Below are 26,983 nucleotides of genomic sequence, written 5' to 3'. Positions count from 1 at the left end.
CAACCTGTGGTAGGGGATGAAAGCCACGTTTGCCAGTTTGATTCTCGTTTCTTTTCTGGTGGATGAGGGCGAGCAAACAGATCTTCTGAGCCAACAATATAATACATGTGGTAACTGCTTTTATCAATTTTGTATTGAAGGTTTGAGCGTACAAATAGTTTATGTAAATGCTCATTTTGTGGTTTCAGATTACTGTACATATCATTAGAACACACAAGGATATGGATTTATTTTACTTACCGGTTTAAAAAGGAAGGTTTCAATTGAGTTAGATCAATCTTATCCGTTGTATTTACCCAATCCATGTAACTCGCAACATAATCCTCATATCTGTCTTCTGCTGTTGGCTCCACTGTATGATTGTCTTTACCAATAAATTGTATTGTCATGTATTTTGATTGATTGTCCTATCAAACATCATGTCTTAGTGCACCACGCGCAAACATATAAACAATGTAAACCTACAAAGCTGATTTTGTACAGATTATCCGATGGGCCAACGATTTCTTCAGCCTTCAAACAATAGACAGCCAAAGTTCTAGATGACATAGATTCCAGTTCTTTGTCACATTTAAATAGTCGGATCAGTTCAATCGATTTAGGGTCAGTGATGATAGTTTGAGTCTATACAATTTGTTTAATGTCTTTCCTTTATGTGCATCTCTCGTTACCTGTTTAACCATTGTGTGAACAAGTTTATCGATAGTAAACAAAAGATATGCTTCAGTTACGAAAACATAACGTGTATATTCTTCAAAGTGTGCCTGATCAATGTCACCATCAAAAAATCTATCAATCAAATCAAGTATGGCTTCATAATATCCTTTAGATAAATCCACATCTAATGGAATTGGTAAGTGACAGCATCAACTGGTTTACGACTCAACAAACCATCAAATCGAGTACTGTAGAGACCAAGGTTAGTCGCTGTACGATTGGTACGTTTGCCACTGCGAGGATCTTTTGTCATTTTGTCATTTATCACCTTTAGCTTTTCCAATCTTTCATAAAGCATCTATACATTGATATTCAGTGTACCAATCGAGATGAGCATTCAGCAGTGTTTACCTGATAAAGTCTAAAGAAACAATAAAATGATGTGTTACAAAAGAAACTAAACTTGTTCTGCTTCTTGATGGGGGCACTGACAGCTGCAGCTGCAGCCAATAGGCTGTTTTCATCCTGCTCTACCTGTTCATTTACTTCATGACCCTTATTTGTCAAGACATCGCGCAGTAATTCCATAATATGATCATTTTCACGCTTGTTGTTTTTACTAATCACCCTTTTGGGTGTTTCTGATCCTTCTTCTTCCGTATGGGTAAAGTGATTGTCCTCTTCATCCTCTTCTTCATGCTTGTACTGCATTGAGTGACTATCATCATCTGAAACGACATGAAAGCAAAGAGGTATGAATGTCTGAATGAAAAAACGCACTCTTTCACGATCGCTATTGGAATAACCCGTCTGTCGATCGATGAATGAATAGATTACACGAGTGACGTCCTTAAAGACGTCTTGATCTGCCAAATCGTATTTAAACTGATGGCCTTGCACCTTCTTCTTTTTTTGCTGCTGCAGCATATGCTCAATCTCACTCACGAGCGCCTTGGGTGCCATCGCTTTCCTGTCGTTGCTCTTGAATGTGATGCCTTGGTAATCCAATGCACGATAAAAGTTTTTAGCATCTAATTCTCGCCATATCTTATTCCACTCGCGCTATTTAAATCATGAGTTTCTACAAAACTAAAGTTTGAATGTGAGCTACCTGCGCCCGTTTCCATTCCTCATCCTTTTGCTTTAATCGTCGCAAGACAACAGGTATCACATAGGCAGGACTTGAATACAGCAAATCTATGATTTCCATGCCTCTTTCTTTATCATAGATTTTCTTGATAATTCGCTCATAGATCGTGACTGATTCACCGCCCAGTCCAGGCTTTAGTCTAAAGCTTTCCTTTTCTTCAGGCGTCATTTGCTCAATACTTTGAGTGATGGGTTCCATCAGGGAAATGACATTTAGATTGGCGTCAATAATCATATTGTACTCGTATCGTTCTTCTTCGCAACGATGCATCGCCTCTTCATATTGGCTCTTTCTTGAAGCAACAAATCCGTCTTCTTCACTGGCCCAAATAGGATGAGACACATATTCATCGTTCAATACTTCCCAACATAATTGATCTCTACCAGAACAGGGTTGATTTTGCCACTATCATACAGTTGAGTTGCTTTTTTTTTATATACAAGAATGACTTACATCTTTAGGAACGACACGATAACTAGGGCTTTCATGTGGATTACCCGTTGTTTGGCATGTGTTCAAATCCGGTTTAGGTATGGTATGAGTGGGTCTCTCGATATCGTGTTCTTTCGATTCATACCCAATCATACTCTTGAACCAGTCCATCAACTCGCTATTATTGCCAATAAAGATCGACACCTGATCGATCAAGGTGTTCATGTCCACAATATGTTGCGTATACAAGTTGAGTGTTTTGAGAAACTCTTCATAAGAGGGCTTGTTACCGATATGTTTACGGATACGTTCAAAGAGTTCAATCTCTTCTGCGGATACAGAAGGTTTGGATAAATCAAAATTGTTGGTGAAATTGAATGAGTCCTCTGATTTATATTTTGTTCGTTTCTAGACAGCAATGGTTAATATCCGGCTTATATGTTTCGCAAGCTTACATAGTGGGCCCTTTTCTTTTTAATGGATGAATTGGCAGTTCGTTTTAACCCACTTGTATGCGATGTAGAATCATACAAGGGTTGTCCAGTAATGTCTGGTAAGAATTGTTTAAACTCTTCTAATAAATCAGGTTCGCCTTGAAACAAATATTGCACATGCGCATAAACCTAGTAGACATATTAGTTTTATTGATAGAGTTGTATTCATTTTGTTTACTTCTTGGATAGGTTTGTTGTCTTTTTGATACGTTTGAAGTATTTCAAGAAATTGCTTATATACATCAGGGTCATGGGCATATCGATTCTATTCAATATGGCTTAGAATTCAACAGTGTGGTACATGCATTTTACGCGTACCTTGATTCTGTTTACATAATTAATAGCATGGTTGAATTCTAAAGGGGATTCATCATCCTCATCATGATGACCAGCTAAAGGACTGTGGCTTGTCGGAATAGGTGGATAAGAGGGATGGTGATGTGGACGATAGCTTGGTATCTGCGACGGATGTGGTGGAGGAGGTGGTGGTGGCGGTGGATGAATATAGGGATAATACGGTACATGATCTGATCTCCTTCCTGTAGTTGTTGTAACTCCGCTCGGTGTTGTGACTGTGATAAGATCAGGTTCACGAGCAGAGCACTCTATACGATAACCTGGTGGTAAGAATGTATTGAATCCAGAAATGAGCGTTGGATGCCCTTTAAATAAAGTAGAAACTCGGTCAATCACTCCTGGAGTATCAATTCTATTATACTAGTTATACATAATGCGTTATCGTAGGTGTGTGCTATTTACGCTTGGCTTTTGAAATCTTTCATGATATCCAAAAACTGATTATAAACATCAGGTTTATCAGAGAATCTTATTTTGACTTGATCAAGATAAGTCAGCGCATCCCTCACATTCAATGGTCTATATCCATTCTGTGAAGACTCTGTTGCTGGCTGTGGCTGTGATGCTGAGGGTGGAGGCGCGTGAGGAACGTTAGGCCGATGTTCTGTAAAAGGTGGTGTACGTGAGGGAAGGATAGGGGGTGGCGGCGGTGAAGGTGGTGGTAAAACAGCAGGTTCCGTTGGAAATGAAGTAGGTGGAGGTAAATTTGCATGCTGTACAAAGTTAGAAGGCGATGCACTATTGCGTGGTGGTGAAATTATCGAAGGCAATTCGGTTACTCTGAGTGGTAGAGGTCCTGCATTATTAGATTGTAGATTAGGCGGTGGTAAATGATGACTATATGGAGACAGTGATTGAGAAGTGCTTGTGGGTGAGCTATTCAATATGAGTTTATTATAGCTTGCTTTATTTTTTTTTTCTTTTTCTTTTTCTACCGTATTATTGGAGGAGGAGGAGGTTGATTAGGTGAAGACATGTATTGGTAGGAAAAAGAGAGGGAAACGTTTGTTGGTAAAAGACCGCGGGGTGTGTGGAGAGGGGAGTTTAATTAAAAGTTCCTTCTTTTCCTAACTGTGAAATGTGAAGTTTGAATTAATACCAAGCCACACTTTCAATCCTCTAGTGTCTGTAGATCATATACATGAAAGAGAAATAAGACATTGATAGGTGAAGTATATTTGAATGTAGTTACTATAAGGCCGAACTTATTTTAAATCTTATTACCTCATTCTTTGTGCTTAATAAGGTGGAGTATTAAATTGACTTTTAACTTTAGTGTTACTACTTCCGAAAGCGTAAGCAACAATTTTTATGCGATCATCTCTTTCTAAAAGAACAAACAATGTACAAAGCACATTATTCTATCGGTTCAATAAAGAAAAAAAAGTATATTCACTGCAATGTTAGCGATATACAATTTCTATCCTGTACATCTTATAAGAACGAGATGATCTTTTATCTTTTTGAATCCGACAAATCATCATCAAATGGTAGCTTATGATTATTAAACTTCATAATAATTCCTATACTCGCTAGAATATATGGGAAGTGTTTATTAATATATAATAAGACGATGAGATGCTTTTTTGTCTAGGGACCCGGACTTACTCCTTTTAATAAAACTGTAGAAAGGAGACTCAATAAAATGGTTCATTTAATTGATTGCTCTAAATTAAAGATCATAGCTGTTTGTGCACTACCTGTTACACATGTCATTTGAAGAAATAAAAAAGAAGAGCATCTCACTATCCATGAAGATCCTTCTTTTTCTTCTTCATTATTTCAAAATGAAGTTTTCTATTGTTACTCTCCTTTCCATCACTATTTCTACTGTTTATGCTCAAACAACAGCTACTACAGCCAGTACTGCTGGCATTGCTGTCAATAAACCCAGTTTTGGTGTAAGAAACATATAGCAGTACTTGATCTTCTTTATATACTAATAGTATACTTTGTCAACAGGAAGTAGTTACAGCTGGACAACCTTATACTATCACTTGGTAAATATATATTTCATGTATACTCTAGAGTTTTATATTTATTATTGCTTTTTTGCTCTTTCTTCTAAAAATAGGACTGTGACCAATTCTAACGTCAAGACAATCAACTCAATTGCTTTAGTATCTGGTGCTTCAACTAATCTGCAAACTTATATATCCAATATTCTGTCTTCATCCATTTCCACTAGTAACAATCAGTATTCTTGGAATGTTCCCTCTACCATCGAAACAGGTGCATCTTGTAAGTCCATTTCTCTTATTTTATATCGTGTACTAATTCTATTTTTTTTTTAAAAAAAAAGATGCTTTGGCTCTTAAAGGTGATAATGGACAAACTACTTACTCTACTTACTTCACTATCACTGGTGCTGCTCCTGGTACAAGTAACAGCACCTCTGTTACTGCTGCTGCTGCTAGTTCTGGTGCTGTTAAAACAGGTGCTTTATCCTCTGCATCAGCTTCTGCCCCTTCTAGTAAAACTTCTCAATCTTCAAACGCTGTCTCTTTAGGCGTTGGTATGATGAGTGTTGCTAGTGTGACTATTGCTTTTCTTTTTATTTAATTTTTTTACATGTTTACGCGTATTTTAAACACTTTAATAAATTATAATTCCTGGTAATCAGATTACTTGTTAAAGGGGAAAGTGTCCTCTCCTGAGGAGTCCCTTGATCTTATGGAGGTGGGGAATGCTTCATTAACTAGAAAATAGAATTCAATCTTTGTACCACCACAGGGAGAAGATGCATTTTGTCTAGACACTTTTCAGATAAATACAAGAATGTTGAAAGATTGCACAGTGGTATCACTCCTGTGATGGGATTAAAGTTCAAATTCCTTTTTTGTAAAAATAAAACTGTTTGTTGTAAAGTAAAAAAGTATTTCTTTTGTTACATGATCTATGTTAGAATACCTAGACAGGAAGCATGTATTTGACATTTACTTTTAAATAAGCTTTTACAAAGAAAGTGATTTAATATAAAAGTAGACAATTTATGAACTTTTTAATAAAATTGCCTTGTCAGATATGAATAATATAAAACCGATTTTTTTCATATTTAGCAGCCATACGACATACCCATTAGTCTTTCTACTTGGATACTAATGGGATATATGAAGTGTCAGTCTCAGTCATCAAGACATAAACAACATAAGAATAAAAGCGCTTACCTCCGAAAAGTAAAGTAATCATCGATTGCTGCTTAGTTCTGCTTCCTTTTCAGAAGAGAACGGCAAGAGTTTTGTTGACAGTATGGAAGTGGCTGTTGTTTATAAAGACTTAATAAAGCTGGGAGTACGACCATATCCGTAAATGATAGAGCAGATAGTGAAAGAAGAGGACCAAAACGATAAATAGACAAAGCAAGACTTCTATTCACTCTTTTTAAATGTCTTCTTTTCTTGGAACACTACGCATACCCCTGTTTTATCACTTTTTTATCTTATCGAGTCAATTATGATACAAGGATTGATTGTTCTTTAATATTTGCTTGAAACAATTTATGCAAAAAGAGAATAAGCTATAAATGTAACTCTCACATTAAATTTCAAAACTACGTCTGCCTCTTCTCGAAGGATTCTCTCAAATGTCTGAATCCTCAGATCATAGCGATCTGCCTTTTCTTTCCTCTTGTTTTCCTTGTACCCACTCTCCAAGTATTTCCTGAGTATCTTGTCTCGACAACTTCTCTGTTTTTTTTTTTTTTTTTTTTTTTTTTTTTTGGGGGGGGGGCTGGTAAGCCGAATTTATTTATTAAGTGAATAATAAAGACATATGAAGCCACATGTATATCAGCGATGATCTCCGGATTAATAAAGAGTAACATAAAAGAGCAAACATGGTTCTTTCGCCTACCAACGCTAAACTACCTGAAGAAGGTGACAACATTCCTAACAATGCTCAACAACCAGAGAGTTTACCTGTCGTCTCACGACGTTCAACGAAAGTGTTGTATTCTAAGATACACCAAAGACCGGCTAAAACTCGTGAAAGTCTGATTCACACTAAACCTATGATGACATCCTCAGTTCAGTCATCTAGTCCATATCTTAGCATTTCTAAACAGAATTCTCCCGTTATCATCGACACTGTATACTGGGGTGTCTCACAAACACCTGGAAGTCTTTTCTTCGACATTGCTTCTCGCAAAGAATCGGACAGAACGGTTTATAAGTTGTCTTTTGGACAATTTAATGACTATGTCGGTTTGGTAGTTCATAAATCAGGTTACAACCGTTATTTAGAAATCAACTTCGATAATGACCACTTCCGGTCAAAGGCTTGTGAGAATGGTTTTCATTTTGATAATGGACAAATTATTATACGTCCCGTCGTGGCTTGTAGACCTGGATCTACTATCCGTCGTCTGACCCTACAACATCTCCCTTAGTTTCGTCCCCAACAACTCCTAGAAAGCTTGAAACATACTCTGTCTAGTTATAGGTATGTTCGGGATGTAGGTATTGTAACTGATTCCGGCACTGGTGCGTTCCTTGGTTCTGGGTACGCAGTACTTGATTGTACCTCTGACCCATCTCAGCCAGACCCCTTTCTGGATCTGGCTCACATAATGCCTTGGGTTGATCCGCATAACCCAGAAACAGATGACTGTTCCGTGTATATCCATGCGTACTGGAAGGAAATGCCCACATACTGTAAGTATTGCCACGAACTTGGGCATAGCGCCTCTGAGTGTCAGCAGGCTCCCAGTAACAAGAGAGTCTGTTATTATTGTTATAAGCCCGGCCACATTAGGGTCAATGTCCTGATAAGATTTCACCAGCTAAAAGGCTTCGAGATTCCTATAAGTCAAAAACTACCATGTCTTCTCCGAAAAATACGATGGTTGATGCTGTTAAGACAGTTGAGTTACTTGATAACCCGACCGGATCGACGATACAATCCACTATCCAGGAGCAACCTCAAGAAAGTTGTGTGGATTCTCCAACTACAGCTCCTATCCCAAATGAGGACACAGTTGAAGATATTTTGTCAGTCCCTAGTGAGACTCATGAACACATTCAATATGTGGATGATGTTTCAATGTCTGATATATCCGAACAATCCAACAACGAAGGCTCAATCCAATCTCAATGGGCAACTACATCTGAATCTTTTTCATCTCCCGAAACAGATACAGGTTCTTCTAACATTGATCCACCCGCTGTCTCAACATCTGAAACAAAGAAAACGACAAAAGATTCTTCAACTACAGGACCACGAAGAAGTACTCGCGTTACGCGGCCTCCCGATCGACTTGATTTGTAATTATGAATAATAATCAGAATCGCAAGGCTTTATCGTTACTGTCTCTGAATGGCAATAGTTTTTTCAATCAGTAACCCATCATCACGACATCATCTAATCTGGTACATTCGCTCAAATTCACCATCATTTGTCGCTCTTCAAGAGATTGATAACAGTGGTGCATCTCTTTCACATCAAAACATCTTACATCAACAGTTTTGTTGTCAACACTCTTTGTGGACTGAATATTGTGGACTTTTATGTTTTGATCCTCAGTTCACTATCTCTAGAATTCCTCTCCCTGAGGGTTCTCGATGTATTCTCGCTCAAGTAGACCATATTGATGGTCATATGGAACCTTTCCATATTCCCGTAGTGTATGCTCCTGCATCGTCTTCCAAAGCACGTACAGGGTTTTTTGAATCTATTTTAAATTTTCGACAATTGTCTCCTCTTGACACTATATCGTGCGTTGATCGCCTCATAATTGCTGGCGATTTTAATTATTCAATCCCAACTGCCTCTTTAACGCGAAATTCTCGTCCTCCACAACAGTGGATGCATTTCGTACAATGTCATTTTCGCAACATCATGTCTGACCTTCGGTCGTTAGTTACGCCAACCTTTCGTCGCGGAGAACTGACACATTCAACCATTGACTATATTTATATGTCGCTTGATTTAACAATCAATTATGTTGATGCCGATGTCGAATCTCTCAATCCTCATTGGACCGATCATGCCCTTCTTACCCTTGTCCTCAAACCGGATTTGCCAACGCCTTCTGGTCCTGGCCTTTGGCGTGCAAACCCGACATATGTAACTCATCGAAACTTTAGAAATAAGTTCGCTCAGATGTTGACAAAGCTATATGATTAAGAAATTCATCTCTCTTGCTCCTCACCACAGATACTATGAGACATAGTTAAGCTAAGGGTAAAACAGTTTATTCGTGGTTACGGTCGTAAACATGTGGACTGGAGAAAACAACAATTGGCTGCCCTCCAGCGCAAACGTCAGCGGTTATTACAGAATTCACTACCAGCCTCTTTTCTGACGACCCATCTGCCTAGAGTCGAACAGCAAATTCAGGTCCTTCAGGAGGAAACCACGAAGATTGCTATTCTGAAAGCTGAACGAACATGGAGAGAACATGGGGAGACTGATGCAGGGTATCTGAAGAAATCCGCTACCGCTCGACAGGCTCAGCGTTCTATACCCATGCTTTGGAGTCCAAGGACTGGGAACCATTGTTCCAACCGTGAACAACTTTTGGATGCTGTACATGATTTCTATGCCAATCTCTTCTCGGCTGAACCTATCTGCTCCAACTCACTGAATAGGATGATGTCCCATATCCCCTCTGACTGCCGGCTCGACGAGGCAGATGCCGATTTTTTGACGTTACCATTTGATCTGCAAGAAATATCCGCTCACAGCTCCCGAGCTCCAAAATCCAGCAGTCCTGGTCCGGATGGTTTTGTTGTAGAATAGTAACTGATTGTAGTTGACATTAATAAATATAAGTCTTAATACAAGTTCATAATTAAAATAAAATAAAGTATAAGTTTATTTAAATAAGATCATACAATCAATTCCAATTAAACATATTCTAAAAGAATGTGTATTGTATTCATGAGAATTCTTTGATAAGAAGAAGTATCAACTAAAATAACCAAATCCAATCCAATGTCAGGAATATTGCTAATCTTTCACATAATTGAAATAACGCGTAAAATAACGTTATTCAAATCAGTGAGGAATTCCCAGAATAAAAGATAATCTATGACAGACATACAAAAGAACAAATGAAAAGTTTTCATAATCATAATTATAGATAACACTTGCTAAAGTACCTGAATATTAGAAGAACGATAACAATAGAAGATATTAAGCCACTCATTCAATAAGATATAAATACCTGCCTTCAATTAGAATAATTTTTACTTTAACTTAAACTGAAATAAAGATCAGTCTCAAAAAGTACTCAAACTGTTTCTTGATCTTTGTTTTTACCTTTTCTTTTACTATCTAAACCATTATACAACAGGTTTATCGTACGTTTTCTTGAATCTAATCTTTCAGCACAGGAAATACTCAGATCTAGTATTGAACGTCTACAACGATGCTCTTTCTAAGAATATGTTTCCTTCTTCCTGGTTAGAGACTAGTGTTTGTTTATTGCCAAAAAAAAAGGTGACCTCACTTCTCTAAAGAATTGGCGACCGATTACACTGATCAACTGCGACGCAAAAATTTACACACGCATGCTCAATGCACGTCTAGTGTCTGTTATTTCCCCTTTGATTGCACCTCATCAAAGTGGTTTTATGAAGGAACGCTTTATTGCTGATAACGGTCTCTTAGCTCAGATCGCCTGTGAACAAGCCTCTGTACGCCAATCAGATGAAGTGGATTTAGTGTGTGATCAAGAGAAGGCTTATGATCGGGTTCATCCCACCTATCTTCGAGCTGTCTTGCATCGCTTTCATTTCCCCACAGTTTTTGTGGACTCTATCTTAGGTCTCTTCTATGGTACTTCCATGCGGGTTAATGTGAATGACTATCTGCTTTGATAAGGGGCTCAAGAGCAAGGTTGAACAGGATAGGACTAATAGGATCGCCTTGCCGTAAACCACATCCTAGTGGGACTGGTAAGGTAAGGTGATCGTTAACGTTAACCTGCATCGATGTATTATAAAAGAAACTTGTAATAGCTAAAACAAATTGTTCGGGAAAACCAAATTGAACCAAGACAGCCCGAAGATAGCCGGGATGAATTCTGTCATAAGCCTTTTCTTGATCGCAAAGGAGGTCAATTTCGTCCGAGTTACGGATAGAGACTTGATCTACAGCCAAGTTTACCAAAGTGCCGTTATATGCAATGATTCAGTCTTTCATGAAGCCGCTCTGCCAGGGTGATATGAGGTGAGAGGCCACCAAGACAAGACGAGAATTGAGGAGACGTGCGAAGATTTTGGTGTCACAATTAGTCAATATTATTGGTTGCCAATTCGTTAAAAGGCTGAGGTCTCCTTTCTTAGGAAGCAAACAAATACATGTTTCAAGCCAAGACTTTGGGAAGAGACGACCAAAAAGAGCATCATTATACACATGAAGAAGCAATTCAGTATACTTGGGATATTGAAAGATCAAATTAAGAAATACATATGATAAGCCATCCTTACCAGGACTGCTGACTTTCAGTGTACGTTTAACTTGTTCGAGAAGATCATCCATAAGAAAAGGGGAGGTCATCAGTTCAGAGTCATCATTAGAAATTCGACAGGACGCAGGAATGTGTGAGACCATATTGCCCAGCGACGCAGAACATACGGGATCAACAGAATATAATTCAGTGTAAAATCGTTCTGTCTCCTCCAGCATATGATCTTGAGACGAGCATATAGTCTGGGTTTCGGGATTTAGTAACCGAGGTATGGATCGTTGAACCTCTCGTGAGGTGACAGACTTTTTTAAATATCCAGCATCCGTTTCTCCTCTTTCTCTCCAGGTACGTTCGGTTTTCAGTATGGCAATTGAAGTAATTTCTTGTTGTAGGTTATGAATCTGTTGTTCTACTCTCGGTAAGTGAGTAGCCAAGAGAGACGACGGAAACGGTCCTCGAAGCAAACGTTGACGTTTACGTTGTAAAGCAACAATCTGCTGTTTGCGCCAATCAACATGTTGCCTACCAAACCGCCGAGTAAATTGCTTTACTCTGTCTTTGACCAGATCCCATAGGACTTGTGACGAAAAGTCTGAAGAAGCAACTTCTTCATCATATAGTCGAGTAAGTATACTTGCCAAATTCTTCCGATATTCTTTGATATTAGTATACACCGGATTTAGCTCGCCAGATACCGGGACCTGTATCGAAAAGGACGTCGGTTTTAAGAGTTACCTGGAGTAAAGCGTGATCTGTCCATTCAGAATTGAGGAATTCTACATCCGCATTAACATAATTAATGAACATGTAGAGGGATAGGTAGATATAATCAATCGGGGAATGTGTTGTTGCACCCCGTCTAAAGGTGGTGGTTTCTAAGGAACAGGTCGGTCATCACGTTTTGGAAGCGATATTGGTGAAAATGTGGCCACTGAGGATATGGAATAGATCGATGCGCCATTGAAGAGGATTGCAGTGAGTAATTAAAATCTCCGGCAATAACCATGCGATCCACACAAGAGATAGGATGGTACGGTGATAATTGACGGAAAGTCAACAATGGGTTAAAAAATTCATGACGAGCTCAATTTGATGAAGCCGGGCATAGATTACCAAAATATGGAAAGGAGCCATTTGCTCATTGACATGCGTAACTTTGGCTAAAATACAACGTGAATCTTCTGGAAGAGGAATACGCTGTAAAGAGTATTGAGGATCAAAACAGAGAAGACCACAGTATTGAGCCCACAGGGATTGTTGACTACAAAACTGTTGATGTAAAGTCTGTAAATGAATACCAGTACCACCACTATTATCAATTTCTTGAAGAGCGACAAAAGTGGGAGATTTGGAGCGAATGTACCGGATTAAATGTTTTTGTGAAGTTGGATTACTAACCTTGAAGCGACTGTTGCTATTCAAGGAAAGTAAAGAAAATGCCTTTCGTTTGTTATGATGATTCATAATCATAAACAAATTATAAATTCATTGGCGTACGAGGTTTCGGTGTCCTAGAGGATTTCCGAACCGTCGCAGTAGTAGAAAGCTTATAGGTAGACTTGTCATTAGATAGCGATAAGGAAAATTTTCTTTATTGGAAGCGGGGGACAAAATAGCATCTTCAAAAGGTGGATTTGTGTCCATCGATTCAGTATTTGAGGACGAACAATCAGATATTGTTGGTTCTAGTGAAGCGGGGGAAGGTTCGTCATCAATAACCATTGAAGTTGATGCGGTTGTTGCGACCTCAATATTCGGCGTTGCATACTTGGATCGATGAGCTGTGCTATCCAATGTCGACACAGTAGAAGTATTAGTGGTTGAATATGTCTGGGAGGCGGGAAAACCTCTCTCAGTTTCTATTGGGGCGACCTCGCACAACGAAAGTGACTCTTTTTGAGAGGGCTCAGTATTGACAGGCTCTTTTGCGGTCATATTTATTACGCTATCAACCGTAAAAGAAGGAGATATCTGAGAAGGTTGGGTAGTTATGGCAGTGGTCGAGGCAGAGGAGGCGCCTTTACGTCTTTTTTCCAAGGTAACTTTCTCAGGACATTGGGAGCGGATGTGTCCAGCTTTATAACAATAGAAACATTTACGCTTATTACTAGGAGTCTCTTTGCAATCAACAGTACTGTGGCCAAGCTCATGACAATACTTGCAATAGGTGGGCATGTCTTTCCAGTATGCATGAATAAAACTAGATAATAATTAAACATTGCTATCAGGATCGACCCACTGGATGACATGAGTAAATTCCAGAAAAGGATCATTCTGATCTGGGTCAGAGGAACAATCCAGTATGGCATACCTGGAGTCCAAAAAAGCTCCCGTTTCAGTATCAGTGACTATACCAACATCACATACAATTCCATAGTTACTCAAAGTGTTCCGTAAACCTTCCAGAAGGCATTGTGGTCATAGCCAAGGTAGTCGTTGAAGGGAAACACGTTTGATAATAGATCCAGGAGGGAAGCGATGACTCGACGTATCATGACCATTCCTTTATCAAACTGAAGACCGTGATTGCAAACGGCGGTTCGAAACTTTTCATTATCAAAATTTATTTCCAGTTATCGATTTGGACCGGATTTGTGAACTACAAGACCAACGTAGTCTTTAAATTGGTAATAGGCTAATTTATACAGTTCACGATCGGACTCATGACGAGAGGTAACGTCAAAGAAAATGCTTCCAGGAGACTGAGAGACTCCCCAATAGGTGGTTTCAATTATTACAGGTGCGGTTGCATCAGAAGTGGTTGTTGCAGGTTCGACTGAATGAGAAGAAGTAACTTTTTTTTAAATTGGAGCAAACTTTCACGAGTGACAGCAGGACGTTGGCGCGCTTTCGAGTAGGGCACAGATGGATTACGTCGAGATGTGGATGTTGGGTTCGTCGATCGAGCAGAGTTGTTGGGATTGTTGCCTTTGTCAGATAGCTTAGTTTGATTAGGCGAAAGAAACATGTTTGTTCCGTCTTCATTAAAAGCACATCACTCACTGCGACGCGTGACCTTTTTTTACATTTTATTTAATAAATCAAATATTCTACAAAAAAAATGAAGGCATCTTTTTTCCTTGAATTGGAACACTCTCTAAGTTATTAGTTATTTATCTTTAGTTCACCTCTTCCCGTCAACTAAGATAACATCTCCATACTACCTCCGTACTTATTTTAGTACTATCACAAATCAAATTATAGTATACTGAAAGGCAAACCTTTCTCTATAAAATAAACGCGTTTTTATCTACAATACCACACATTATGAGCAACGTTCAGCTCGTTTATCTATTGTATTCCTGTCATGTTTGTGAAAAAAAATTCGATAAGAAAGCTAATTTATTGCGACACTACCTTACTGTTGAAAGTAACAACCTAAATGCAATTGTTCAAAAAAACCAGAATATAACTTAAACGTTTTACATTAGATTATGATTTACCCAAATCAAGTGGACGTTTTTATAACAGGCCAAGGCAAATAATATTCAATCGTCTTTTATAATTATAATTAAGTATTTACATTACTTTTTTTAAAGCATTAAGTTTATTTCAACAGCTCAGAGAAAGTCATTTGTATGTTTGATATGCACTTTTTGCTTGCTCTTAACTTTTTTATTAAAAAATAATTTATAGACGAATTTCAAAGATAAATATGCCTGTGTATGCTGTAGTGTATACAAGAATGATCTTAATACGTTAGGAGAACACATTGTCAATGAACACAGTATGTGTCCACGATGTAACTATTTATGTGTTTTTTTAAAATATACTTTTTTTAGTGCCTCGTCTTCACCCAACTCTGGAAGCAAGCTTTAATAGACTTGAAGAAAAAAGCAAATGGTTATTATCTACAGGGAAAGTGGTTGAAGACACGTTGTACAAATTTAGCAAGTCTTGTTTAGTAGATCACCCTTCTTGTTCTATGATTTTAGATTTAGATGACAAGACCTATTTAAAAGAAAAACTTTTTACAGAAGAAGAAATCACTGAAATGAAGCAAAAAAATCCCATTGGATTCATAACTACTTTACCTACAGACCTGGCAAACTACATAAATGGCTTTAATTGTGATAGCCCCAAAGATTTTCGAACGCAGCTTCTCAAGGTACAGGATTGGGAACATGATTACGATCCAAAAAAATATCATGACTTTGATTGGGTCAAGCATACTGTATTTTCATTTGTGAGACTTTATGAGTCAGGAAACCTAAAAAAGATCCAAAAAGAAGCCTGGTACAATAGCCATGTCTGGTCGCTTATTGATACCATATTCGATGACATAAAAACGCTACAGGTTATTCGGTAAATAAAACAAAAAGATCGGTATAAACAGATCTATATTAATTTTATTATTTCGTAGTGGCGAAGCAGCAAATGCTGCAAGTACTAGAAGAAAAAATATTGATAGGGTAATTGGATCTAAAGAGATTATCACAAGAACTCTTACTGGTTATAAGTGTGATCTAATTGTAAGAGAAGAAAAAGCCGAGCATGAATATGCAGATGAGTATGGAGTTGGTGAAACTGCTGTACATAACCTAAACACTAAGGCAATCAAAGAAAAGGGGATAAAATTGCCAAAGGTGATGAATGATATGTTAGATAAATTGGTTATAAGTAATCAAAACGAGTCCAAAGACCTTTCAGTATTTGGAATCCAAACTGCAGGTCTATCTATAACATTATTAGCTGCTGACAAACCAACTCCTTACATTACAAGAATAACAAAAATCAAAGACCTGTCTATATCAAGTGACGTATCCCACTTTACTAGAAGCATTTTACCGTTGATAGTTTTAATATGGCAATTTAAACAGCAAATATTAAAAGTGAAAAACCAAGTAATTTCCAATCAGAAACGTAATTACCCAAAGGATACTAGCGAATGGTTAAATGCCTGTTTGAATCATGACAATGTAGTCGTTATGCCTGTCACCTCGACTTCAACTGAATACGTGAATAAAAGAAGAAAGGTTGACTCTTGAATCAACTGCTTATCTTGAATAATCTGTGAGAATACATGCTATATCTCACTGTCTGAAGCCAACTTATGCAATAAAATAAAATGTTTTTATCGAAATTCTCAAATATCTGATTATGAACTTATATTTCAAGTAAATCAGTTTTGACAGACTACTAATAAAATTTCTTTTGTACACTTTTTTTAGGACTTGGTTTGACAGTTTTTGAGCATCAATGACATTAAACTGATATAAATAAAGGTTGCTATATCTTCCTCTTGTCGTGATAAAATCATATATGTAATCATAATTTACATAAGTGAAAAAATCGGTTCCAAATTAAGCCCTAAACAAGTATAAAAGGCCGCTGCCAGAAGATCCCACCAAAAAGAATATAAAGCACACAATGATTCTGCTCACGTTAGGATGTTTCTATTTGTTAATCGTGTGAGAGCCATAACGAGAGCCATAGTGAGAGCCATAATGGGAGCCATAATGAAGGTTATAAGTCAAATAAGAACATCTGAAACTTATACTTTGGGCCGTACTTGATCACAGTTTTCTTTCTCAATGTATGTAACTTCATTCCCTTTCTCTTTTATTTTTGTTTTGTTGTATTTTATTTGTTGTTACATGTATAAAAAACAAAGGAATTGTATTATAACAAAATAGAATGACCCTTATACATGACATAAAATAGAACATTATCTTGATAAACAGTTGGTTTCATTCTGTAAAGTCTTTGGCGCATTTGATCATTGCCAAAATTTTCAGTTTATGAATGTTTTGCTTGTAGTTTTTCATCTAATTTATTCTGTATTTCATTAATAATCTTACGTTACGAATCACAGTAGGATAAAGGTCCCACTAACCATTTAGATCTTGCTGCTGCTCTTGAGACTGTTGAGGTCCCCAAAACGGATCTTCATTCAAGTCTAGACAATTGGCATATGGTACTTTGGGTAAAATAAATTCAGCTGGGTGAGAAGTGGTCTGTATGGATACTTGAATACGACCACTGCACAATCGCCTTGACAGACTTGGATAAAGGTCGTAGCACGTATCCGAAGGCCTATAGTGTTCACGACAAACTCCAGGTATAGTTTCAGGCTGAGCTTTGTTGTATTTAGACATTCTGGTTTTAAACCAAGAAGAAAAGTTCAAGATGAAGAAAAAAGAAAAAAAAAAGTGAACCTTGTTAATTATTGTAGACTTCATAACTAGCTGTACATTTATGGAAGGGCATTTTTCAACTCTCACCAATTTAGGCATCGTACTTGGTTATTGAGATAAAGACAAATGTTCAAATAAACACACAGAAAAGAATCATTAAAAGTAATATAGCCTTTGAAGTAAAGTGATGTAGATTACAGCTGTCGCCCTATTTAAGGGTGGCCAAAATATTTGGAATATCCACCCTTAAATAGACATACCCCTAAATTGAAATTCGTAGCTGTTAAAAAATTGAAGCCACTTAATATATATTGTAGCTACATTATAGACATGTTTGTACAACATGTTTCCACATAGGCCACTGTCGGTTGGTATAGATTTGGTAATTGTGTAAGGACATTAACAAATTTAAACTTGCTTAAGACTTGATCAAATTTTCTGGAAGGATAATATACGAGTTGTAGACTCAAAATAAATTTTGATGAGAATAACTATATGATATAATAGATTCTATCTATAAAAAATGTCTAATAATAAACATGTACGCCTTTCTATTTCTCAAAAATTGAGATTTTGGATCAAAATGCTACTGGCCAGCTTAATCAAACAGGATTAGGTGAATGGGCTATGAAGAAATTCAATTTAGATCAACCACTTGCCCAACAGACTATATCAAACATTCTCAAAAATGCTGAAAAGTTATATAGTAATAATAATGTTGTCAATAATGGCAAAAGCCTAAAAACAACACGCTATCCTCAACTTGATGAAGTAGTAAAGTTTGTTGCAGACATGAACAATAACAATCTGCCAGTCAATCGAGACTCAATCCTTCGATATGTAAGATCTATTGCTTGAGTAGAGTATAGAATCCTTGAAAATGAAATTTCATTTTCTTCTGGATGGCTCACCAAACTTTTTAAGCGAATTGGAGTAAAATGCAGGCCAATGCATGGTGAAAGTGCCTCGGTAGACATCACTTCTGAAAGCATCCAGAACGAATTGAGGAAGATAGAAGAACCTCTTTGGCCTTATAATCCTGTAGATATCATGAACTTTGATGAAACAGGCTTATATTGCCAGCAACCATCAAGAAGAACCATATGCTCCGAGTCGCTTGATGGCCTAAAAAAAAGTAAAACTCTTCTGACAGTTGGGTTGCTCTGTAACTCGGATGGAACCTACGAAGGGCAGCCAATTGTTATTGCACAACACAAGAGCCCCAAATGTTTTAAAGCAAGAGCTAATTTGTTATTCATGACTACAATTGGAAAAAAACATGAAATTGAATACCATTATTCTACTAATGCTTGGGTGACAACTGAAATTTTCGCAGCATACGTGAAAAAGTTAAATGTTGTCTTTGGAAGATAGAATCGAAAAATTTCTCTTCTTTTGGATAATGCGTCCGTTCATAAAATAAGAATTCCGCTCAACAATATTAAATTGATATTTCTCCTAGCAAACACGACTAACAAGCTACAGTCTCTTGATGCAGGTAGCCTATTATTTGTTGATAAAATGCTATATAAGCTGTCTTTTTGTTTTACAGTTTTCTCATTAATATTTTGTATACACAGGAATTATTGACAACTTTAAGGCACACTTCCGAGCCCAGCATTACGACCGTGCTTTATGTCTGTATATCAGTAAAAATTTAGATAATCCGAATGTTTACAAAATGGATCAAGCTCAGGCTATGTTTTTTCTAGCTAATGCATGGCTTAAAGTAAAACCAGAAACAATAAAAAACTGCTAGCAGCATACAAAAATATTGACATTTAAAGAAAGAACAATTTATGATTTTGAGACAGTTGAGTATCCAAGAAGTGCTTTGCCATTGGAAGAGGAGATTGTTGCCGAGCTAAATAGAATGTTCCCAGATCTTCCCGGGAAATTTGACAACGGAGTTACTGAAGCAGATGAAAGCGAGATGATAGTTTGTTATACAAAAAGCACTATTAATAATGAAGAAACGGCAGAAGACAACATAGATGAAACAGAAGAAAATGATAATACAGAGCAAGATGAGCAGCGTGTCGATATAGTAGAGTGTAAGAAATGGTTGAGAGAAGCCTATGAAACTATTCTCGTGTACGAAGTTCCTTTGGACGATCTTGATCGTAAATTACATCGCCGAATTCGAATGAGATTGGCTGACTCTTGTGCTGAATTAAATAAGTCAAAAGAGCAAACATATCCTCGATCTTATTTTGCAAAGTAAAAAATTTATTATTAGAGTGCTTCAAAAAACTATCACTTATAAAAATTTTTCTATGCTGGGGACCTATGCCGTTCTTTAGAAATACATCCATAAATAGAAAATACCCTTAAATCAGACACCCTTAAATAGAGCGACTACTGTAGGAGAATCATCAAGAGAAATTGTTTTGGTAGTTTTTGTTACTTTACAAGACGTGATTTCGCTATCATGAAAGCGTTTTCTGTGAAAGGATGCTTTTGGTTTGCTCCGGTATCGTTTGATAAGGTTTAAGGATAGTAAGTATGGATACAGATAGATAAAGCTGTAGCTTCTTTTGCTGACATTTTGCTTCGGTTTATTATAATGGCGAATGGAAAGACTGTTTATAACCAGATTGTATGCTTACATGGCAAACTAACCATTAAAGTCATTAACTTTCCTGACAAGGCACCTGACAAGATGCCTAGCAAAGTCAACAAAGAGAAACTGTTGTATTCATGCAGAATGATATCATTTACCTAATGGAAAGGTGTAACTTAGATTGTTATCTAGTGATAATTCGCACGTCTATGAAGATGCATCTGTATTACCTGCACATTCTGTAAAATATAAACTTTTATAGCAGTTCAAGTTTTAGCTGACTTTGTTTTAGTTATAACGCCAAAGTACTTTCTTGAACTCAACCAAAATCAACATGAAATCTACAAACAATAGGTGAAGTGACTATAGTTTTATCCATTGGCTTTGCAGTGTATGTAATGCAAAGCTCTTTGTTGACTATGGAACAAAATCTTAGAGTGGTTATATGTTCAATATGTCTCCCTTAGTTTCAGCCCTAGAGACTTATACTCAGTAAACAGACGATATTGGTTGTTTACTTGTGAATGAAAATGATACTAAAGTATAGGTATATATGCTAAATAAAAATGTTTGTTAGCGAATGGATACTAGCATGTTTTTTTTTTATTAAAAAAATTGAATATCTTTTGTCTAATTCATACAATGTGCATGTAAGACTTGGTTAGTTACTTGGAAAACAAAGTTATGTAAATGCCTTTTCAGCTTTATTTGTTTTAGTGTTGTTTAAAAAATGCAAGAAAGGGTGGCGTGAGACTGTTTCAGTTTTTTTCTTTTTCTTTTATTTGCCATCTGTGAAAAGAGTTAGTTTTTATAATATGCCATGTGAAAGTATCGACCTTAACAAGAAGAGTATTCATCTAAACTGACTTAAGAACATATTTTCTAAAATATACTCTGGTCATGGACTTCACTTATAATGCATCTTTATGGGTTACGTTACCAGAATAATGGGTCATGTAGTAAATATTGATGTTATATGTTGTAAAAAAAAAACCTGAATCGCTTGTATTAAAGTCACACAAAGTATCAAGCTTTTGTTTATTGAATTTGTTGTGTATACTAGCTCTAATAAAGGTGCTCAAAGACCATCATCACTGATTTTCGGGTAAAGCAATTTATCATTATACTATATTGCATGGTCAAAGTTCCAATAGCTTATAGCTAAAATTAAGACGAAGGAATAGGTTAATTGAATAGCCAGTGATCAAACATGTCATTTTACTTTATTCTGTTACATTGTAAAATTAATAAAATTATAAAAGAAAATGAGCATCAATTGCTCAGAAATTGCTGGATGTCCAGTATATAACCTTACTTGAGCTATTATTATGATGTGAATGGTATATTAGTATTTTTTACAACTGAAATTGGCTGAATAAAAGATACATCAACTTACAACATTGTTATTGTTATCACAAACAAATAAAAAAAAGCGTATAAAAGGATTTGAACAAAATTTTTTTTTCTACTTCTCAAATGATCATCTTGCTATCTTAACAGTATTCTTTTTCAGTAGACACTCCATTCATGCTTGAATCCAAAAAAAAAGTTTTTTTTATACAAGCAGATGTTTAAATAAGGCAATTAACCCCTTTTAATCTGAATGTTCAACGCAAACTCCTGCATAAAGTAAATCATAACATTATGTACAGCTTATTGGTGAAAAGCATATGCAAAGAAACAAATAATATTTAGTGTGAATCAAACCTTTCTTTTTTTGTTAAATCTTTGCCTCTGCTTAGAGAAAATGAGAAGGAGACAAGTGGCATGAAGAGCAACAGTATTTGCATATTGATTTGTTACACTGCTTTCACATCATTATATTTCTCACTTGTTATAAATAAAGGTATATAGACTTTGCAATGATCTTCTTGATTTCCCCTTTTCTCAATTTTTTTTTCTTGTTTAATACAACCTAGCTTTAGACCATGCGAAAGTTAAATACACATACAACAGAAGGTAAAACTTTTCTATTTCAACTTATTTTTCCGTTTGCTACACATGTAAAAAGGCTTTTCATATTTTGATAGGCAATCGATGTTTGATAAAATATATCAATACCTCAAACGACAAATCGCTTGGCCAGATTTCATGCGATGGAAAGGATCAGTAAGTAGAGAGGTGTAATTGTTTTACACGGTGAACCTAATGAATCGAACCCAATCAAAAATAGGTTTTTCTAAATTCCTTGATTCATGTTATCACGATGACCGCTATATCATGCCTAGTATGCCTCTTCAATCTTAATTTTAATGTGAAATTCACTGTGCCATTATCTGTGTGTAAATAGATAATAATCAAGCAAAGAAAAGCCAAAATACTAAATTGTGATAAATAGTAAATACGGTCTCTGTTGCATTAGGTTTATTACTTGCATTTAGAGTCAATACTGCTTACGATAGATATTGGGAAGGTCGTAAGTTGATTCAAGCCATCATCTCTATCATTAGAAGTTTTGCCCGACAGATATGGACCCATGCTCCTGAAGAAACAGAAAATGATTGCTTACAAAAGAAATATTGTATCAAGCTCGTACTTGCCTTCTTTATAGCAACCATTCATCATCTACGACAAGAAAAGGGCGCACATCATAAAGACTGTAAGTATTTTTTTTTTTTTTTGTGAGGTTGTGAAAGAAGAGACTGACATAAAAATACAGTGAGAGAGTTGTTACCACCAGGATGGATACCTTCATGCGTTAAAAAATCAGAAGGTGATGCACTATCAACCAAGTCTAGTTTGAATTTGCCTTTAAATCTAGAGGGTGAACCATCCAACTGTCGAGCCCGTCGAGCCTCGGATGGTAGCTTGGACGCATATGAAGAAAACAGTGAAGCCTTGCGATACACCGAGGAGGTTCATTCTCATCTTCCACAAGATGTTCTTCAGGAGCCAGATGACAACCCTATCACTGTGGCCGCAGAAGATGTGTGTATGGAAGCAGACAATCCGACGGATATCAACAACATCAGCCGGTCATTGGTCTTTCAAGAGTTTCAAATCACCAATATCGACAAACTTACCGTGGAAGAGTTGGAAAAGTTTGTCAGGGACCTTGAACGACGTGTTCGTGTACAGGATGAAGAAGCACGGCTTGAACGTCAGCCACTGCTGCATCAGACGAAAAACCAAGTCGATTTACCGGTCTACAGCCATGTGTCTCACAACAAACGAAAGGCACTGTACCGAGAGGCCCTGAAGCTAGTCAAGAAATATGAAGATCAAAAGCGTCAGCCAAAGACAAGACCCACTGATCACTGCAAGTTTACATGCTCTGAAGATTTACCTTATCTAGGTGACTCTGAGATCAGCTTGCCCATCGAGATCCTGTTTCATGTCACTTTTTATATCAAAAAATTGAAAGCGCAAGAAAAAAACAAAGCGGCTCTTTTATCTTCCGCCACAAGCTCTACAGATGCTTTGGTTAATTCATTAACCGCTTTAGAAAGAATAGCTCAAACACCTATTCCTAAAGCATACAACATTCATTTGTAATAGATTTTTTTTTTTAAAATAAGCACAACATTAATTTCTTTTGTTATAATAGGAAACAAGCTGTTACACTCTACATTTTCTTTTTACCTCTTGCATTGGTAGAATCGCTTGGTTGGCTTGTGACGCCTGTTGTCGCCTTGGCATCTTTTACTCTGTTTGGTATATTAGCCATTGGTGAAGAAATTGAAAATCCATGTGAGTGATCAGATTGTTTTTCTATATCAAGGATACTAATAAGATGACTGTAGTTGGTTATGATGACAATGATTTGCCTCTTTTAGATTATTATGCTGGGTTAAAGAAAGATGTTGATTATATTTTACGTCGTATCCCTCAAAGAGATACCCTTTTTCACGGAATATAAAAACATTTTATTATCTTTATGATAAACAGTACGCTTTTTTTCTTTTCTTTTGTCAAATGGATTTAAGATGGAAAGAGAGTGTGTATGTGTGGGAATAGACAACTGTTTCTATAAGCTTTTTTTTTTTATGGCTGCATGTCAGGATTAAGATCCAAAATCCAAAATGGATCACCTCCGGTATCTTCATTATGTTTATGTGTACTCTGTTCTCCTGCATCATCGTTTGCTGATATTTCACTATCTGAGCTTTCAACTATAAGAGAGAGATATGAGCATCCAAACATTTTTTCCTTCCTTTTCGTAAGATAAGCATGTCTTACATTTTTCTTCTGTAGGTTGCTGAGATGAGTTCTGCCAGTAAAGTAAACCTCTTCGCATACGCTCTTCATCAGGATAAGGCTTTTCAAAATCAATCTTTGCATCTCTGTTTAGTAAATCAAAGTTAGGTGGAGCTGATGTATACTTGGATAATTTTGAAGCATATGATAATATATCTGTGAAGTTTATATTGGCTATATACATATTTGATGTTAGAACAATCAATACAGCAGCTATTTCCTTTACATTTTTTAGCGTATTCAGTAGCTTTTAATTCCATCCTTGCGTTTGTTAAGCTCATCTCTAACTCTTCTTTACTAGAGTTTAGTTTCTGTACAAGATTTAAAAGTTTAATATTATATTGTTGAATTTCATCTTGCACTTGAATGATCTTTTGCTGTCTCTTTTGATGTTCTTCAACTATCAACTAAAAAGTGAATACGTCAACAAGAGCTTTTCTTTTTTCGAATTTACTGTGCTCGACTGCTTTCTGAAGATTATCGTCAATAGTAATTATTTGTTTAATGAACTGTTCTGGACTATTGGCTTCTTCCGAAATAGAATGGTCAGCAACAGTCGATAGAGATGCAAAGTACTTTTTCACTAGGTCTGCATATTCTGTTAAATAAGTATTCACTTGATCCCGTGTTGAGTGTTGCATATGCAAAAAAAAAAAAAAAAAAAATAAGAGAAAAAGGGACTTGGTGTGACTTGACGTCAAGTTTTCCTGTTTCTTTTCCAATGTCTTCAAGTTCTGCATTCAGAAACGAATTAAAAGGTGTCGATGCTGTAATGTTGTAATAGATATTTATACTCTTTATTTTTATGTCTTTCCTAAACGTGTATCGCTTTATAGTACACTCGCCATAAAAGACTTATTCATAATTACTTGTCATTCTATCGTGGATCTGTACCAACCAATGTTCCTGAGGAGTATAAAACTGAAAGAGATGTAATCAGAGATAATCACAAGTAAGAAGATGAAAGAACAAATCTATCTTTTGTTATATATCTTTATCGACTGGTTATTATTATTATTAGATTTGTAAGATCAGGTAATGAAGAAGCAGAAACTTGGGAACAGCGAGTCGCAAAAAAATATTATGATACACTCTTTAAGGAATACGCCATTTGTGAGTTGAAATATTATAAAGAAGGAAAGATTGCTTTACGCTGGCGTGTGGAAAGAGAAGTGATTTCCGGTAAAGGACAGTTTGTGTGTGCGTCCACGCGCTGTGAGTCAACAAAATCGCTCAAGAGCTGGGAAGTTAATTTTGGGTACATCGAAGACGGAGAAAAGAAGAATGAGTTGGTCAAAGTAAGACTGTGTCCAGAGTGTTCAGATAAATTGAATTACAAGACAAAAAAGAGAGCAGCGAAAAGACAAGAAAAGAAGCATAAAAAGAAAAGAAGGACGGAAAGAGAAGAAGAGGAAAGTGACGAGCATGTGTCTGATGGTGAAGATCAATCTTCTTCAGAAGGTATTTTTTTATATAAACATGATCCTATGATGGAAACTAAATTAGATATAAAACAGAAGAAGAGAAAACCGAGAAGGATAAAGAAGAGATATCTGCTATATGGAGTAAGCCTTTGGAGAGTAAAGAAGAAAAGTCAAAAGAAGAGGAGTATGAAGATTATTTTGCAGACTTGTTACAATAAAATCATTATGTTTGTAAATGTAAATTGAAATATTACGACTTTTTAATCCGATGAAGACGTGTTCTTTTTTTACTAAATTCATAATTATATTGATATGTTCTCAAGAAAGTATCTTTTGACGGCTGAGATAATCTGTCTTTATCTATTGCTGTCAGATTGGCTTTCTTTTGGTCATAGTATCATCTGAAATATTCAATTTTCTTCTTTTTGACGTACTTTGTAGTTTCTTATCTTTGCTGTATGATGATTCCCTGTCATCATCTGAGTCATCATCATCAGTAGCTTCTCCTCTACGTTTTTTGGAAATATCCATTCGATAGTTTACGTTTGTATCCTGACTACTGCCATCACTGCTAATACTGATAGCACTCTTTACTTCAGTACTATCATCACTAAGCGATTGATTGTCATCATCCTCATTGTCTTGGTAAGTATGCTTTCCTAAATGACTGATGCTATCCTTTTCCTTTTTACGTTTTTGCTCAACGGTATGTCGTGAGCTGAAGATGGATGGAATTAGTTTTAACCTACGTGAAAGGTAAGGACATTCCTAAGCAAAAAAATGAGATAAATACAACTTGTGCCTATACAGCGTTATATTTACATCTCCATAATGACTTCTTTTTGCACAGTAATAACAGTATTTATCTATACTTTTTTCTATTGGTTTCTTGTTGATGTAGTTATGATAGAATCTGTTGCAACACTAAGAAATATAAATATGTCAATACAGTAGCATAAACAAGCTTCCTTTTTCTCTTTTTCTCGTTATTACTGATGTTGCGTGATATTCTTGGCCACAAATCCTACAATTGCTATGATTTACTTGATTTTTACATTCCTACATATAATGCGTCAGTATCAACACATAGCTTCTTTTTTCTTCAACAACTTACGAAAGAAGAATGATCATCTTCTTTACACCGTCGGCAGTAACTTGG

At 36.4% G+C, this 26,983-nt stretch overlaps 11 protein-coding genes across 11 annotated transcripts; 7 read left to right on the top strand and 4 right to left on the bottom strand.

The window, feature by feature from the left end:
• Positions 1 to 841: 841 nt before the first annotated feature.
• RO3G_01174 (uncharacterized protein) lies at positions 842 to 4,066 on the bottom strand (the record flags this gene model as incomplete). Its single annotated transcript, XM_067655765.1, has 9 exons — positions 842 to 1,015; positions 1,069 to 1,719; positions 1,769 to 2,212; positions 2,261 to 2,647; positions 2,695 to 2,862; positions 2,912 to 2,998; positions 3,052 to 3,442; positions 3,493 to 3,966; positions 4,026 to 4,066. 9 exons carry the CDS (start codon positions 4,064 to 4,066, stop codon positions 842 to 844), a joined length of 2,817 nt encoding a protein of 938 aa, XP_067511866.1.
• An 811-nt stretch (positions 4,067 to 4,877) lies between these two features.
• Positions 4,878 to 5,652, top strand: RO3G_01173 (uncharacterized protein; the record flags this gene model as incomplete). The annotated part of the gene is made up of 4 exons (XM_067655764.1): positions 4,878 to 4,991; positions 5,053 to 5,090; positions 5,165 to 5,331; positions 5,393 to 5,652. 4 exons carry the CDS (start codon positions 4,878 to 4,880, stop codon positions 5,650 to 5,652), a joined length of 579 nt encoding a protein of 192 aa, XP_067511865.1.
• A 1,273-nt stretch (positions 5,653 to 6,925) lies between these two features.
• RO3G_01172 (uncharacterized protein) lies at positions 6,926 to 7,477 on the top strand (the record flags this gene model as incomplete). The annotated part of the gene is made up of 1 exon (XM_067655763.1): positions 6,926 to 7,477. One exon carries the CDS (start codon positions 6,926 to 6,928, stop codon positions 7,475 to 7,477), a length of 552 nt encoding a protein of 183 aa, XP_067511864.1.
• A 431-nt stretch (positions 7,478 to 7,908) lies between these two features.
• On the top strand, positions 7,909 to 9,213 carry RO3G_01171 (uncharacterized protein; the record flags this gene model as incomplete). The annotated part of the gene is made up of 2 exons (XM_067655762.1): positions 7,909 to 8,351; positions 8,427 to 9,213. The coding sequence occupies 2 exons, from the start codon at positions 7,909 to 7,911 to the stop codon at positions 9,211 to 9,213; spliced, it is 1,230 nt and encodes a 409-aa protein (XP_067511863.1).
• Positions 9,214 to 10,664: 1,451 nt separating this feature from the next.
• RO3G_01170 (uncharacterized protein) lies at positions 10,665 to 10,910 on the top strand (the record flags this gene model as incomplete). Its single annotated transcript, XM_067655761.1, has 1 exon — positions 10,665 to 10,910. The coding sequence occupies one exon, from the start codon at positions 10,665 to 10,667 to the stop codon at positions 10,908 to 10,910; it is 246 nt and encodes an 81-aa protein (XP_067511862.1).
• A 1,452-nt stretch (positions 10,911 to 12,362) lies between these two features.
• RO3G_01169 (uncharacterized protein) lies at positions 12,363 to 12,973 on the bottom strand (the record flags this gene model as incomplete). Its single annotated transcript, XM_067655760.1, has 2 exons — positions 12,363 to 12,434; positions 12,617 to 12,973. The coding sequence occupies 2 exons, from the start codon at positions 12,971 to 12,973 to the stop codon at positions 12,363 to 12,365; spliced, it is 429 nt and encodes a 142-aa protein (XP_067511861.1).
• Positions 12,974 to 15,232: 2,259 nt separating this feature from the next.
• On the top strand, positions 15,233 to 16,231 carry RO3G_01168 (uncharacterized protein; the record flags this gene model as incomplete). The annotated part of the gene is made up of 4 exons (XM_067655759.1): positions 15,233 to 15,245; positions 15,286 to 15,808; positions 15,867 to 16,035; positions 16,196 to 16,231. 4 exons carry the CDS (start codon positions 15,233 to 15,235, stop codon positions 16,229 to 16,231), a joined length of 741 nt encoding a protein of 246 aa, XP_067511860.1.
• Positions 16,232 to 17,334: 1,103 nt separating this feature from the next.
• Positions 17,335 to 17,601, bottom strand: RO3G_01167 (uncharacterized protein; the record flags this gene model as incomplete). The annotated part of the gene is made up of 1 exon (XM_067655758.1): positions 17,335 to 17,601. One exon carries the CDS (start codon positions 17,599 to 17,601, stop codon positions 17,335 to 17,337), a length of 267 nt encoding a protein of 88 aa, XP_067511859.1.
• Positions 17,602 to 19,513: 1,912 nt separating this feature from the next.
• Positions 19,514 to 19,864, top strand: RO3G_01166 (uncharacterized protein; the record flags this gene model as incomplete). The annotated part of the gene is made up of 1 exon (XM_067655757.1): positions 19,514 to 19,864. One exon carries the CDS (start codon positions 19,514 to 19,516, stop codon positions 19,862 to 19,864), a length of 351 nt encoding a protein of 116 aa, XP_067511858.1.
• A 2,545-nt stretch (positions 19,865 to 22,409) lies between these two features.
• Positions 22,410 to 24,062, top strand: RO3G_01165 (uncharacterized protein; the record flags this gene model as incomplete). Its single annotated transcript, XM_067655756.1, has 5 exons — positions 22,410 to 22,485; positions 22,542 to 22,802; positions 22,863 to 23,694; positions 23,751 to 23,893; positions 23,947 to 24,062. The coding sequence occupies 5 exons, from the start codon at positions 22,410 to 22,412 to the stop codon at positions 24,060 to 24,062; spliced, it is 1,428 nt and encodes a 475-aa protein (XP_067511857.1).
• A 125-nt stretch (positions 24,063 to 24,187) lies between these two features.
• Positions 24,188 to 24,681, bottom strand: RO3G_01164 (uncharacterized protein; the record flags this gene model as incomplete). The annotated part of the gene is made up of 3 exons (XM_067655755.1): positions 24,188 to 24,315; positions 24,383 to 24,514; positions 24,627 to 24,681. The coding sequence occupies 3 exons, from the start codon at positions 24,679 to 24,681 to the stop codon at positions 24,188 to 24,190; spliced, it is 315 nt and encodes a 104-aa protein (XP_067511856.1).
• Positions 24,682 to 26,983: the final 2,302 nt, after the last annotated feature.

Source organism: Rhizopus delemar, genomic scaffold, assembly GCF_000149305.1.
Source record: "Rhizopus delemar RA 99-880 supercont3.1 genomic scaffold, whole genome shotgun sequence".
NCBI lineage: Eukaryota > Fungi > Mucoromycota > Mucoromycetes > Mucorales > Rhizopodaceae > Rhizopus > Rhizopus delemar.
This window is presented reverse-complemented; position numbering and strand designations above follow the sequence as displayed.